General features: G+C 39.8%; 2 protein-coding genes across 9 annotated transcripts in view; one reads left to right on the top strand and one right to left on the bottom strand.

The window, feature by feature from the left end:
* zmp:0000001301 overlaps window positions 1-12,371 on the bottom strand; it is a 64,381-nt gene extending 52,010 nt beyond the window's left edge. For both annotated transcript variants that reach the window (XM_037266053.1, XM_037266050.1), the window contains exon 1: window positions 12,318-12,371. The gene's annotated coding sequence lies outside the window, so the exon portion shown is untranslated. The remainder of the gene's footprint in view (window positions 1-12,317) is intronic.
* Window positions 1-15,953, top strand: part of shroom3 (shroom family member 3) — a 54,259-nt gene that overhangs the window by 14,065 nt on the left and 24,241 nt on the right. For 4 of the 7 annotated variants that reach the window (XM_037266039.1, XM_037266042.1, XM_037266040.1 and 1 more), the window contains 2 exons: window positions 2,153-2,335; window positions 14,403-14,528. In XM_037266039.1, the coding sequence (XP_037121934.1) occupies window positions 2,153-2,335; window positions 14,403-14,528 (309 nt within the window). Of the gene's footprint in view, window positions 1-2,152; window positions 2,336-9,483; window positions 10,090-14,402; window positions 14,529-15,953 lie in introns of those variants that run through there. The other 3 variants (XM_037266043.1, XM_037266046.1, XM_037266044.1) reach the window with 2 other exon arrangements.

A 15,953-nucleotide genomic window follows, 5' to 3' on the forward strand; every position in this document is an offset into this window, starting at 1 on the left:
ATTCCCAGATGTGCCTTTTAATTTTTTTATTACTTTACTACTTTATTTATTACTAAGATAATAATGTTACCAACAGAATTGCTTAGATTTTTTTTCTTTTTCCGGGTCAAGTGCTGCAGCCAAATAGCAAAAGATGTAATGAGCCAGACAGATTTATCCGCCTTTAAATCAGCAGTTTATGAAGACAAGGTTTTACAAGTGTGTAAATGTACTCGTATCTTATCTCACACAACGGATCTAAAGTAAACAGAAAGATCAACATTTCACCCATGGTCATTCAGTATGAACTTGCTCCTGCATAAGTAAAACAAAGTTGGTGAATTTTAAATTTTAAACATAATATTACATAGTATTATTTATTTATTTATTTATTTATTCATTCACCCATCCATTATCTGTACTGCTTGTCCCCAAGTTTTCCTGCGGCGGTGTTGAGATTTTCAATGTTAATGTTATGCAGAATGGGCACTTACATCCATCTGACTACTGACCTGGGACGAGTTAAATAAAACAAAACGTTTTCTATGCAGTCACCGTCGTCACCTGAATTATTGGAGCGATGAATCGATTATCTTTCACTCAGTTTGAAATGTTCGCCTCCTACACTTAAACTTCCAATTCCATCACTTCAAACTTCATTTTGCACTTATAGTGCTGTCCCAGGAAATTCTTCTAACTATGGACAATATTTGTGCAGTTGCTGTAATTGATTTTTTCATCTTTTCAAATAGTTGTTCAATCGTTGCTGGTTTTCATGCTGGTTATACGCAACCAAATTTATTCTGTATAGGTAAAATCCAAATCTAAAAGTGAGTGGACAAATTCAAACAATGAATAATCAATTAAATAGGACATATTATGGACACACAACAAACCTTTCACATGTTCCAATACAGTTGGTTGCTTGTACTGAACATTTATTCACAGCACAAAAGACACACTTCGCACCCTACACGTGGATTTATTACTGCCCCTCGTATAAAATTCCTTATTTTAGAAGAACAAACAAAATTGTGAAGATGCTAGACTGCTGCAGACTGCTCCAACACTTGCGTTTTAACAAACAACTATTTAGAGAATGTTTCTTTTAAAATAAAAGTTGAACATCAGCTGAGCATTAAATCATTTGAATTGTTTGTTTTAAACTTGTTTGACTTTCCACGCACACAAAACAGGTCAGACCTACTTTTGGCTCGCAAACAGCTACAATAGTTGACAATTATTGGTTTAGTGGGTGATGGTGTCCATCCATCCATCCATCCATCCATCCATCCATCCATCCATCCATCCATCCATCCATCCATCCATCCATCCATCCATCCATCCATCCATCCATCCATCCATCCATCCAGCCGTCCGTCCGTCCGCCTGTCCGTCCATCCATCCATCCATCCATCCATCCATCCATCCATCCATCCATCCATCCATCCATCCATCCATCCATCCAGCCGTCCGTCCGCCTGTCCGTCCGTCCGTCCGTCCATCCATCCATCCATCCATCCATCCATCCATCCATCCATCCATCCATCCATCCATCTTCTGTACCGCTTATCCCCACGGACATTATTAAGACAAACGAGCTTGGTATGAAACAACCAAACACCAGAAAGAAAGAAATCGTACTTGACATTACAAAATAATATAAAGAATGTGATTGTATGTTTAAAGCAAGTACCGTATTTTCCGGACTATAAGGCGCACCTAAAAACCTAAAATCTTCTCAAAAGCCGACAGTGCGCCTTATAGTCCGGTGCGCCTTATATATGGACCAAATTTAAACTAGCCTGAAGCATTGTGTTATGAAATCAATCATAAGTGGCCCGCTGAAGACTATGAATCATGAATCAAAAAGACTATGGATCATTATTTTGTGATTATAAAGTAATTTGTTGCATCTGAAGTTGAAATAAAAAAGATAAAATGGAGACTGATTTGATTTGGATTAAAAATCTGACATGATGCATTAATGGTGCGCCTTATAGTCCGGTGCGCCTTATATAAGGACAAAGTTTTAAAATCGGCCATTCATTGAAGGTGCGCCTTATAGTCCGGTGCGCCTTATAGTCCGGAAAATACGGTACAGAATATTTTATTATGTAGTCAGATTGTCAAAATATGCATGGTATTAATAATTTTCCTTTTCCATCCGTAGGGAGTTTGATCCCGGGTACATTGAGGAATTTGGGTCATCCCCTGCGTCATATCCTTCTTCCTTTCGTGCTTCTTCACCTCCTCTTTCTTCGACAACACCGCCACCGCCTCAACAACAGCAAAGAACAACCCACCTCAGCAGACCATGTTCAACAGGGGGAGTCCAGCTACGCATCAAGAACAGGTACATGACACTAAAATACCCTCCACAACAAAAGATAAACAGCATGAAGTTTGTATGATCAGTTGTGAAATGAGCCATCCAAGTTACTTAACAAAAACAAATAGTTTCTTTCTGCATTAGTCCACTTAATTTGTGTGTGTGTGTGTGTGTGTGTGTGTGTGTGTGTGATTACTGTGGCATGAGTGTTGTAGGATAAACGGGACATAAATACATAAATGGTGAGTGGACTAGTTGTGCCAGTTCAGCAGGTCATGACCCCTTGTGGTAGGATGTCCAGGCTAAACTTCCTTTGTATATGCACAAGTGTCAGGATTTATTAACTCCAGCTGGGTGTTTGGGATTCAGGCTTCTAACAGCCAATATTTCCATGGTGATCTCCTAACAATGTTCCCTGTTTGTTATTCAACCGCTTTGTCTCACTCTCGTAGTTTTACATTAACCGTTTACATGAGTCGTAAAAAGATTTTGTCTCGCTCTAGTATTTTTACATTAACCGTTTACGAAGTCAAATTCTTTGTTGTAAAATCAATTAAGTGGTAGAATTATCAGTCGTTTGTAGCACAGGTGTCAAACCCAAGGCTACAAATCCGGCTACTACTAAAGCTAATGAAATGTCTCTAGTTCATGTTTCTTGCTTAAATGGATTGGGGGTTTATTGTTTGACAGAAAATCTGTACCAAGTGATTTTTACTGTCAAAATGGTCTTCTGAGGAAAACAAATTTTGGTTATGATTGACTCAGTTGGTACTCATAGCTCCTGTCCAAACGCTTAAATGCATAGAAAAAACATCACTACACACCATATGACAAATAAATGCACTATTGTCTGAATCAATAAGTACTTTATATTGGACTGTTTTTGCCCTTTTAGCAAATTAAAAATTGAAATCTTTTTGGGCCCAAATTTGAGCTGGCTATGGTTTACTATTTTTCAGTTATATTAAGCGTTAAAGTTTGAATATTGATAAATACCAAAACTGTTTTTATAATATTTTAGCAATAAAATTAACTTCATTAAAAATGTACAGACTGGGGGGGTGTTAATTATGGCAGAAATATAACAAATACTTTTTTAGATCTTAGGTGATGGTCTAATAAATTTGTTAAGCATTGTACAAGGGTGTTGTTGGAAAGGACTTACATGAAGTTAGCCTTGCACATACTTGTGATAGCCCATCCAAAAAAATATAGTCAAGTATACAAGGTATGCTCTGAATGGGGTCAGCTAATCTACAGTGGTGTCTTGGCTTAACACTGCTTGAAAAAACATTCACCTTTCTCTCCTGGCATTCTCTCTCCCTTGTGTACTCTTGCTCCAAACAAAAAATTTATAAATACCATCACTCGTCTCTAGCCAGTTTTATCCTAATATGGAGGTAAGATCACGTGTGTGCGTATTTGTGTGTGTGTGTGCGTGCGTGTGTGTGTGTTATATGTTGGAATGTGGTGAGCATCGCAGCCTCACGGCGGTGCTATAGTGTGATTTAAGACATTGATGTTGATTCTTAGGGTGTATTCAGATCAGAAAAGTCCGCTTGTTTGGTCCGGGGCAAAAGCGGACTTCTTTTTTTTTTTTTTTTTTTTTAATTGTTCATCTGGTGCGGTTCCTATTAAGACATTTTGTACATTTTGCAAGTGAAGTATATTTTGTAAACGCATCCACGCTTGTGACGATCTGTGCTCCCAATGGACAGCAATGACCAGAGCGGCATACGCAACACAGACCCGGAAATGGAGAAAAAGATGCGAGTCCTACGTTTTCCTGCTCTGCATATTTGTGCTGTTGGTTTGGCTCTACGCTGTTTGTATTCACACCTGAAGCAAACCACACCAGAGTCCGTTTGGAAGCGAACCGAGACCATTGTAAAATTGGGTCTCGGTCCGGTTCTTTAATCAGCACCAGGATTCGTTTGCGTGTATTCACACCTGCACAAAAGCTCTGGACCAGCGTTCAAGTGTTCCAGCACCGTGCATTCAAGCTAGGTGGGTTACTTAGTTGATGTAATTAGGATTTTGCTTCTTTGTTTGCAGTATAGGGTCGTGATAGACCATGGTGTGTTCAACCTACACTTACATTTGGATTCGTAGCTCTTTCCTGTCCTGGGAAGAAGCCTTAGGACACCACAGGCTTGGTTTCCATGATGTTTTATTTACAGCGGTCATTTGGACTTTGCGGACTGTAAAAGAAATCTTTGGGAAAAATGTATAGATTCTCTGCTCTTCAGATTAAGAAAGCGCCGAATGTCTATTCTTCTGCCACAATCCCCTTGGCTCGGGGGCTGTCATCAGATAACGTTGGGTGGAGATGGGGAGGATTCTTGTGTCTGATTTGTCCAAAAACCGGAAGTGGACCCGAGCCCCGTGAGGCTGGGTGTTGATTTGTGAGGGACATTGATAGCAGGATCCCCCATTCCTTTCATTTACTTTCCTTCTCCCCTCTATCTCTCCATCTCTCGCCCTCCTTCCACTCATAGTTTATTGGCACTTTTGCCCTTCATCGCATCTTTCCTTTTTCCTTATCCTACTCATTTTAATGCTTTCTTTCTGGTGCCCGGAACAAGTTCTTAGTCTCTCCTTCCCTCCTCCATACATTTACTCCACTTCTCTACTTCCCACCCTCCTCCTTCCTGTCCAGTGTTTATCTCAGTTCCTCCCTTCTCTCCTCCCCCTCCGTTCCCCTCTTCTCCCTCAACTCTTTTCATTTATTCCCGGTTGAATTTTTTTACTACTGACATTTTTTAAAACTGAGCTCATCATATTGCTTTAAACACACACGCCCGCACCAAAGCAATACAAACAATTCCCTTTGTCAGACTTCTGCACATCTAGTGCAATCATGTCTCTCTACTCTATTTGACTATGGAATGTGCATAAATTTCGAGTGAAGAAATTGTCACGTTCGTTTTTTAACTGATTTCAGGGATGTCTTAGTCGAACCCAAATAGGTCCTAAAAATGATTTCACCATGATCTTAAAGTGTGTTGTTAAAGGAACACCCACTTATGACATGCTCACACAGCGTGTCATACACTCACATCCCATGTTTTGACAATCATCTATTTTTATTTCTGGCAGATTTGAGAGATTGCACTTATTACGGGCTGCAGCAACTGTTTCCCACGGCACTTGTGTTGAAAAACAGACTTTGTGTTTGGTCTAAGTACTCAGGAAAACTCCTAATTAAAACAGCTATTACACAATTTGTCTAATCTGGCATCTGTCACATTAGCATATCATGCCTATGGGTGGATAAAAAAAAAGTAATATAATAGGAAGCCTTTTTTTTTCCATGGCTGTGCCGTATTTTCCGGACTATAAGGCGCACCTAAAAACCTCAAATTTTCTCAAAAGCCGACAGTGCGCCTTATAGTCCAGTGCGCCTTATATATGGACCAAATTCCAACCCGCGGACCGCATTTGGCCGCAATTTAAACTGGCCCGAAGCATTGTGTCATAAAATCAATCATAAGTGGCCCGCTGAAGACTATGAATCATGAATCAAAAAGACAATGGATCATTATTTTGTGATTATAAAGTAATTTGTTGCGTCTGAAGTTGAAATAAAAAAGATAAAATGGAGAATGATTTGATTTGGATTAAAAATCTGACATGATGCAACCTGGCCTGTTAACGGCAGTCAAACACCAATATCACCCTTCTTATTCATGCAACAATAACAACAATAAAACAAACTTAATACATCTAATAAAAAATTCATTTAACTTTCATAAAATTGTTCATTTGTTCTTATTTTAATCTTTAACTTTTCTGGTAGTGCAATTGACAACAGATTCTCATTTGAAATATCAACCTATCTGCAAAGGATATAGTAAAGGATATACCGTAATTTACGGACTATAAGTCGCGGGTTTTTTCATAGTTTGAGTTGGGGGGCGACTGATACTGAGGAGCAACTTATATGTGAATTTTTTCACAAATTTTCCAAATTCAAAAAAAAAAAGTTAAACTGCGATAAACGAACGGCGATGTAGCAAGGGATTACTGTAATTTGAATTTCAAGTGACGTCAGTGGCGCGGCGCGGCGCGGTGGTTGTACATAAAGGACAAAGATTCGATCACGGGATGACGAAGATGACGAAGGGCCCCACGTACTACCGGCATCATTAGCGGCTTTGTTTGTAAGTGACACGGAGGATGAAGAGTTTGAAGGTTTTAATGATTTGAAGTGACACAGAAGGTTTGAAATACTATTATGGCTTTTACGCACGCCCGGTCCTACTCTACGGAGCTCTCTTTCACCTCCGTGGATGGAAGTCCACGCCGCCACACGCCTGGAAGTTTCCATCCATCCATTTTCCGAACTGCTCAGTTCCCATAGGGGTCGCAGGCGTGCTGGAGCCTATCCCAGCCGTCATCGGGCAGTAGGCGGGGGACACCCTGAACCGGTTGCCAGCCAATCGCTGGGCACACAGAGACAAACAACCATTTGCACTTGCACTCACACCTAGGGACAATTTGGAGTCTTCAATCGGCCTACCAAGCATGTTTTTGGGATGTGGGAGGAAACCGGAGTGCCCGGAGAAAACCCACGCACAGGGAGGGCCGGAGGTGGAATTGAACCCGCACCCTCCTAACTGTGAGGCGGACGTGCTACCCAGTGCGCCCACCGAGCCGCCTGCCTGGAAGTTTGTTTTGTTAAATAAAGAGCCGTTTACCAAACCCACGTCTTTCCTTGTACTTTGTTAACGCTACAATATAGTTATATACTAGATCTGTGGAATAACGACGAGGCTGACGTCAGGGCGCACACGCGGCGTTGTTGACAAAGGACGAGGAATTTGATCGATGGATTTAATGATTTGGAGTGACACAGATGGTTTGATAATATTGTTGTTTATATGATAGTTATTTGATATATACTTTATATGTCGTTATATGGGTCTGTGGAATATTTAGAATATTTAGACGTCAGCGGCGCATACGCGGCATCGTTTCCATAAAGGACGATAGATGGATTTAATGAATTGGAGTGACACAGATGGTTTTATAAACGTGTTATTTATGTAATAGTTATTTGAATAACTCTGAATGTTACGTCAGGCCCGTTCTCAGCTCTTCGTTTGTGTTTATGTCACGTTAGCATACCTATTGTTTAGCCTGTTGTTGCTCGTTCATGTCTGTTCTTGGTGTTGGATTTTGTCGAATACATTTCCCCCAAAATGCGACTTGTACTCCGGAGCGACTTATATTTGTTTTTTTTCACGTTATTGTGCATTTTATGGCTCATGCGACCTATATTCCGGAGCGACTTTTAGTCCGGAAATTACGGTAGTTATATATTTATAATAAGTTCATTCACAATGGTAATGGTTCGTGGAATGTCGGTGCGAATGGTCGGCCCCTATACAGGACTGTCTTAAAAAATTAATGCATTAATGGTGCGCCTTATAGTCCGGTGTGCCTTATATATGGACAAAGTTTTACAATGGGCCATTTATTGAAGATGCACCTTATAGTCCGGTGCGCCTTATAGCCCGGAAAATACGGTAATCATATGAATGATGTAGTTGGAGTAGAAACAGTGACAATATCAACATTAACCTATTAATAATATAATACTTGAGGTTCCCACGCAAGAATTTTGGAAAATAATATTTAATGTCCTTTGTAAGGTACTTTGGGTTGTAAATGCCCATGATACTGTTTATTTCGGTTGGTTTTAAATGCCAGAGATGCAAAGCAGTTTATCCATCCGTCCGTCTGTCAACCCATACATACATACATACATACATTTTCATTTGCTTATCAGGGGTCAGGTCACACAGGCAGCTGCTTGAAAAGGGGAACAGGTACAGACTTCCCTTTCCCCAGCCACTTTGTCCAGCTCTACTGAGGAAATCCCAAGGCAGCCGGGACACGATGAACACCTCACCAGGGAGGCATCCAGTTGACATAGTAATCAGATCCCGATCCACCTCAACTGGTTCCTCTCAATGCGGAGGAGCAGTGGCGCCACTCTGTGTCCCTCCGGGATGGCCGAACTCCTCACCCTATCCGTAAGGGAGAGCCCAGACACTCTGCGGAGGAAACTCATTCTGACTAGTTGTATCCACAATGTTCTTATTTTGGCCACGACGCACAGCTTGTAGGAGGGTAGGAACATAGATGGACTGGTAAATCCAGAGTTTTGCCTCCCAGCTCAGTTCCCTCTTTAGGATGATGGACGATACAGAATCTGCATGCCTGCAGATGCTACACCCACCCTCCTATTGATCTCAAACTCCATGCTGAACAAGTTTGCAACATATTTGAACTGCTCCATTTGCGCCAGGATCCTATCCCCAACCTGGAGAGAGCACCCCACCCTTTTCTTACTGAGAATTATGGTCTTGGATTTAAAGGTGCTGATTTTCATGGTCTCATATTTGGAGGTGCTGATTTTCATTTTCATTCCAACTGTTTCCCACTCTGCTGCGACCCACTCCAGTGAAAGTGAAATACTCAGGCCAGTAAACCGGACCTTTGGCTGTGCCTAGAAATTCTGTCCAAAACGGTTATGAACAGAATTGGTGACAAAGGAGAGCCTTGGCGAAGTCCAACCCTCACTGGAAACACGTTTGACTTACAGACTCATTTTTTCTTGTTATGCATAGAACATTAGAAAAAGAATCAATTTTGATAGCATGGTACCCTTAAATAATTAGATTTTTATTATATTTTTGATTAACTGTTTGTTCTTAGCACGAACGACACGCTACATTATGAGATGACAGTCCCCACAGCTTCAAAAAGACTGTATAAACTGTATAAACACTTCAAATTTTTAAGCATATGAACTAATTAAGCCAGGTGATACAATAAGCATTTAAGTATTTAAAATAAAATGCACACACACTATGAGTATTAAAATCACAAATAAAGAGAATAAAAATGAATGCGTTATTCTTTCCCACGTTTTAATTTCCATTATGTAATCCCTCCTGTTTTTATTCTCTTGTGAATTTCTTCACTACATTTTGACGTCCTGCTGTTTCTTTATCTAGTGTGATGTCGTTATTTTCCTTCTTACCATAAAACCGTTAGTTCCACACTCACATCTCTTTTCTCTTATCGCATTCCACCCTCCTGCCCTTCCCTGGAACTCATTCTCTCATCATCGTCCTCCCTCTTTCTCCTCTGTCTCCACACATCCATCGCTACCATCCAGCCGAACTAAGGATGTTTACTTCATGCTTCTTACACGCAGCAGCCTAATGACTCGTAATTGCTTCAATTGCTCAACACGCTCAAGGTCAGGGGCTAAAGCGGTGCCACTCTCTCCAGCCTAGCAGTACCAGAATAGAAGCAGAGGGGAAGAGACGCAGTAGTTGAGGCTCAGTACGCAAGTTTTTTTTTTGTAGCCATGCTGAAAATATTTCAGTATACATAGAGAAGAGACAAAAGACTGGATATTAGGTCGGAGACATAAAATAAGAAAGGATGTTTCATGACAGTTAAAGGTTGACGGTATTTCAAAATTTCACAGGTCAAACTACTCCCGTGAAGTTCATTTCACGGTGAACAAAGCTCTTATAGGTTTTTGTAAGACTGCCGTGAATATAAACTACAAGAGGTGGACTTTGGAACACGGACATGGAGTTGTTGGAGGCATTTTACCGTAGGAAGCTTCGAAAGAAGCAGAAGAAAGCGGCGCTGGGCCGGTCTGAGGGGACTCTGTGCCGGACACCGTCGGAAGCTAGCGTCAACAATCTGGCAACTGGTCTCATTTCCAAAGTCCTTAGATTCACATCCAGGTAAAATGGATCATATTGATTTCTTTGATTGCACGCTAAATGATAGTGGCTTTTTGCAACAACATAGATATCTATTGAGGAATGATGCATGTATCTCTCAATGGTTGGTTTGGTACAATCCAATTATGGGTATGATAAATGTCATGTTGTTGTTTATCTGGATTATTGTGGCTCAGGTTCCAGGACTGACTCGTGAATATGAGGGGAATATTTGTTAGCACGGGTTAACGAATTTGAAAAATATCCTTATTTAGATTTGACAACCCCATTCAATATTGTGAAACAAGATTTTCTTTCAGGGTTTTCTTCCCAAGTACATTTTAACACGCACAAGTAATGTTTTGATCTGTTTTACAATAACAATTTTTTTATTGTACATAAATGGTTTCGATTTTATAGTTAATGCTGAAGGGTGAATTAACCATGAATTAGACAGTTTATTTATTTACTCCCATTACGGTTGTTCTTACTAGTCTGTTGCAGTCTGTTAAGGGTTTACAATGACAAATTCACGAAATTCCACCTAACAAGTGTGCTGTAAATACGTATACATAGGTAAAAAATTACCGTATTTTCCGGACTATAAGCCGCTCCGGAGTACGTGTCGCACCAGCCATAAAATGCATAATAAAGAAGAAAAAAAACATATATAAGTCGCACCGGAGTACAAGTCGCATTTTTGAAGGAACTTCATTTGACAAAATCCAACACCAAGAACAGACATGAACAGGCGACAACAGGCTAAACGATACGGTATGCTAACGTTACATAAACACAAACGAGGAACTGAGAACGTACCTGACGTAACATATTAATAGCTTTTCAAATAACTATAACATAAATAACACGTTTATCAAACCATCCGTGTCACTCCAAATCATTAAATCCAACGAAATCTTCGTCCTTTGTGTCACTTATAAACAACGCCGCTGCTCACTCCGGAAGTGCATGCGACGCTGACTCATCGTCAGTTGTGGTTCCAGTTATTCCACAGGCCTATATAACTATATATAAACTACCGTTTTTTTCCCATGTATAATGCGCAAAATTTAACTAATTTATTGTCCTAAAATCTGGGGTGCGCATTATACATGGGTACAATTTTTTTTAATTTTTTTCTTCTTTTTTTTTTCCTTTTTTTTTTTTTTTTTTTTGTGAAAAAAATCATGGTGCAACAATTTTTGAAGAAAATCTTGTCACGGATGGTTCTTTACAACGTCACTTTCCTCTCTTTTCATTTTAACCTAACTGAATTGCGGTGGTGCCTTTCTGGGCAGTCGGAGAAATCAACGCCAACAAAAAAAATACATCCAGCCTAGTTAAGAAATCACCAGAAAGATCACCATGACAATTGTGAATAATAAATAAATAATTATTATATATATTACATATATTATTATAATAATATATAATTGTGATAAATAACTGGAACATCACTCAAATATTGGTGATCCCGTTGAGAGTCTCACATATTTCTTCGCTATCGAGTTTGCTACTGCATGCGCAGTGATACTGACCGGCAGAATAACATCCGGTTGTTCCCAAAGATGATCTTTTTTCTGAAATAATTTTATGTTTACGGACTTAAGTAACCCGGCCGGGTCATACCAAAGACTATAAAAATGGGACCCATTGCCTCCCTGCTTGGCACTCAGCATTAAGGGTTGGAATTGGGGGGTTAGATCACCAAATGATTCCCGAGCGCGGCGTCGCTGCTGCTCACTGCTCCCCTCTCCCCCAGGGGATGGATCAAAATCACACGGGGATGGGTCAAATGCAGAGGACAAATTTCACCACACCCAGACGCGTGTGTGACGATCATTGGGACTTAAAAAAAAATAAATAATAAATAAAAAAATAAAAAAGGAAAGTCAAAATTTGGGTGCGTATTATACATGGGTACAGGCTTTTTTCCAGCATCGACATGCCATTTTTAGGGTGCGTATTATACATGGGGGCGCATTATACATGGAAAAAAACGGTATATATCAAACAACTATAACATAAGTAACAATTTTATTGAACCATCCGTGTCACTCCAAATCATTAAATCCATCGACATCTTCGTCCTCTGTGTCACTTAATAAAAAAACGTCACTGCTGACTCCGGAAGTACATGCGGCACTGACGTCAGACTCGTTGTCAGTTGCGGTTCCAATTATTCCACAGGCCTATGTGTATAAACTATATATCAAATAACTATAACACAAATAACAAGTTTATCGAACCATCCGTGTCACTCCAAATCATTAAACCCATCGAAATCTTTGTCCTCCGTGTCATAAACCACGCTGCTGCTGACTCTGAAGACTTATTGTCAGTTGCGTTTCCAATTATTCCACAGGCCGAATTCGCCCTCATTCAGTTTAAAGTGAAAATAACATGTGAAGTGATCAACTATACGAGTAAGTAAGTAATGTGTTAATGATCAAGTAATAATGTGCTAATAATTTCACATATCAGTCGCTCATATAAGTCGCACGCCCGCCCAAACTATGAAAAAAACTGCGACTTATAGTCCAGAAAATACGCTATATATGTAAACAACACTGAACATATCTATCCATCCATTATCTGTACCGCTTGTCCTTCTGGGGGTTGCGGGCATGCTGGAGCTTATTCCAGCTGTCATTGGGCAGTAGGCGGGGGATACCCTGAACTGGTTGCCAGCCATTCGCAGGGCACATAGAGACAAAAAGCCATCCGCACTCGCAATCACACATATGGGCAATTTGGAGTGCTCAATTGGCCTACCGTGCATTTTTTGGGGGATGAAACCAGACAACCCGGAGAAACCCACGCAGGCACGGGGAGAACATGCAAACTCCACACAGGGAGGTGGAATCAAACCCGTGTCCTCCGAACTGTGAGGCGGACCTGCTAACCAGTTCTCCACCGTGCCTGAACATATCTAGATAACATCTAAAGAAATACATAAAAGTAGCAGTTTATATGAAAAGTGACATGTGACAACCGACCAAAATGCAGCCGCCCGCCCTCCAAAAAATGCAGAATGAAAATTGCATTCAATTACAATTATTAATTGTTCAGCCCTATTTGTTCGTACATGCGTAGGGATCATTAGTGGTGTACTGGTTAACATAGGTGACTTTTTGGACATTGCTGTTCAGTTTTTTTTCTCTTTGTTGTTTTCACTGTACATTTTGTGCTAATATTGAGTTATTTTTTTGCTTGTTTATGTACGTGGTGTATATCATTTGCATGTTTGGAATAAACCAAACATACGTAGCTGACTTCATGTGGCAGTCGTGGGCTGAACTCCCCAACCGCAATTGCCCTGCTCTTGGTGGAGGGTGTAGTCCACTTGAATTAACTAAAATGAGCGCAGCTCGCCTGCAATTCTGAACTGCATAAACAATGCAGAACATTGCCAGTTATTTCGTATAATGGTAGCACAAATGATAAAACACCAGTTGCATTCTTTACGCACGTTCATGAGGTTCTGAGACATGCAGGTTTTCACGTAGCTGTCTTCTACTTAGGCAGATACGATCTCTTCCTGTTTGTCAACATGAATAAATACGGGACAGCCAAGTGTATCCAGAGTAATGTGAAATGTGAAGTCTTAGAGAAATTCCAATAACATTAAGATTTTTGTTGCTTGATATGTTGTTCCGCACACAATTCCATAATTACTACAAATTACAGCAGACCTACGTATTTGGATGCCTTCAGTTGTAATAATGGAATTATCACTCAGTAGTTATGATGTTACTTTTTAATAAAAATGATGAATCCTGCATCCCAAATGTTTTGGTCAAGCACGGTCTAACCGCATAGGTGTAGTTTTCTAATTCCTTTGGTATTTTTACAAATCAAAGCAGTTACAAACAGGGGTTTGCGCCTTAGTGAGTGTAAACACAGCTGACTCATCCCCTATAAATTCAGTGCAGGATAGGTACACAGTCTGCGTGATGGAAGCAGAAACTGACTCGCTAGAGTCCATGCAGGAGCTAGTGTGTTTCTAAGGAACTACAAGAAGACTTGTGGATGCCACTTAAGGACTGCCTTGAACACCAATCGTTCGCGTCCATGTATGCTTCAACCCTACATACACATACAATAGCACCTTTTGTGATATAAATTCACCAATGACAAAGCTGGAGCCTATCCCCGCTGACATGAGAAAGGGTATTGATTTCTGCCACTAACACAGAGAAAGACAGTTTTCTGTGAACCATATAAACATAGTTGGTTTTAGACTGTATGTGAAGCCAGAGAACAAGGAACTACATAGCAAGTATAGTCGGTTGAAATTGCAAAAACAATTTGTTTGTGTATAAACCCCGCAGACGCAATGAGACAGCATCTCGTCCTCACTCGTGGCATTCAACAAAACTGGGGGATGGTCAGCAAGAGTCAGAGCAGGAAGGGATGGACACCATGAGCAGTGCCTGGCACCACAGTTACCACGCAAGGTCAGTGTTTTCTGGATTCTGGACTGTTTCAAAATTACATTGAATACAAAACAAACACAACTGCCCTATAACAGTAAATTCCGAATACAATGTGATTCTTTTTGTAGGATTATTTGTTTATTTCATCCGTATTCTGGTCATTGATCAGATATAGTTTTTTCACTGAAGAAAATAGTAAATGAATTGGTTGAGGAATATGAGGAAATTGTTTCATTTGCTTTTTGACTCACTTTACAAACTGAGAAGAATCGGTTCTCATTGAGAGCCAGTATTACATGCACGACAAAGTTCTGAGTATGTTTGCTTCAAAATGGGAAAACAGAATGCAGGGATACAGTATTTGCACAACGTACAATAATAGCTGTAAAAGAAAAACTCTGAAATAATAGTGGAACGACAATTGTTTTTGGAAATGTTCTCTGTTATATTTTTTTTGCTCCTTGTCCTTGGCCGACAGTGATATTAGAGCTATTAAAATTAATCAACGAGTAATTGATTATCAAATTAATCTACAACTATTTTATTAATCGAGTAATCGTTTACAGCCATTTTTTTTAACCATAGAATTGCCCAAATTTCCTAATGTCAGCCTCTCAACAGTAATTCTTTAATTTTTGTAGTCATTCATGATAATCAATTTGGTGGGTATATCCCTCATGTGTGATTTTGCTTAATGGTTATTTCTTTCTTTTCATCAGTAAACAATACGTAATAAACATCAGTAAATGGATACATTTTGTAATACATTTTCATGCTAAATATTTTTTCCCAATTATTCACCTAATCCAGTGGTTCTTAACCAGGGTGCGAGCATGCTTCCTAGGGGGTGCGAGGATACCCTGGGGGAAATTTACAATTTTTTCGGGGATAATGTTCAGGTAACCGAAAAAAGTGAAAAAATCTGGAAATCAAGAAGTCATTGTGTTAATTGGCAATAGGGCTAATGCTAATTAAGCCTTATAGCTGTAAAGTAAACAAATTATTATTATTATAATTATTTAGGGTTAGGGTTAGGGGTGCAAGAACTGGTTGGTGAATTGAATGGGGTGCGAACAAGGAAAAAGGTTAAGAACCACTGACCTAATCAAAGGAGTAATCAACAGAATTATCTATTTAAAAAAATTGTTAGTGACAGCTCTAAATGATATGTTTAATATAATACAAACCTTCCTAATACCAAATCAGTTGGTTGACCGTACAATGATCCCGTTTAATGGGAGACAAAAGCCATGCCATGTTTAACAGAGTATTTTGAAACTGTTTCTTGTTCATTTGGCCGAGTCAGTTGCACAGTTCTTTCATTGGTTTGTTTCTTGCTTGGTTGGAATAAAGCCTTGTGTCAAAAGTGTGTTTCGAATCTAGGGCTCCAGGGGATCTGATTGGCTTTCGATATAAAGCATTTGGGAGCACACCGCACATCTACGA

The sequence above is a fragment of the Syngnathus acus genome, chromosome 12 (genome assembly GCF_901709675.1).
Source record: "Syngnathus acus chromosome 12, fSynAcu1.2, whole genome shotgun sequence".
In the NCBI taxonomy this organism is placed as follows: Eukaryota; Metazoa; Chordata; class Actinopteri; order Syngnathiformes; family Syngnathidae; genus Syngnathus; species Syngnathus acus.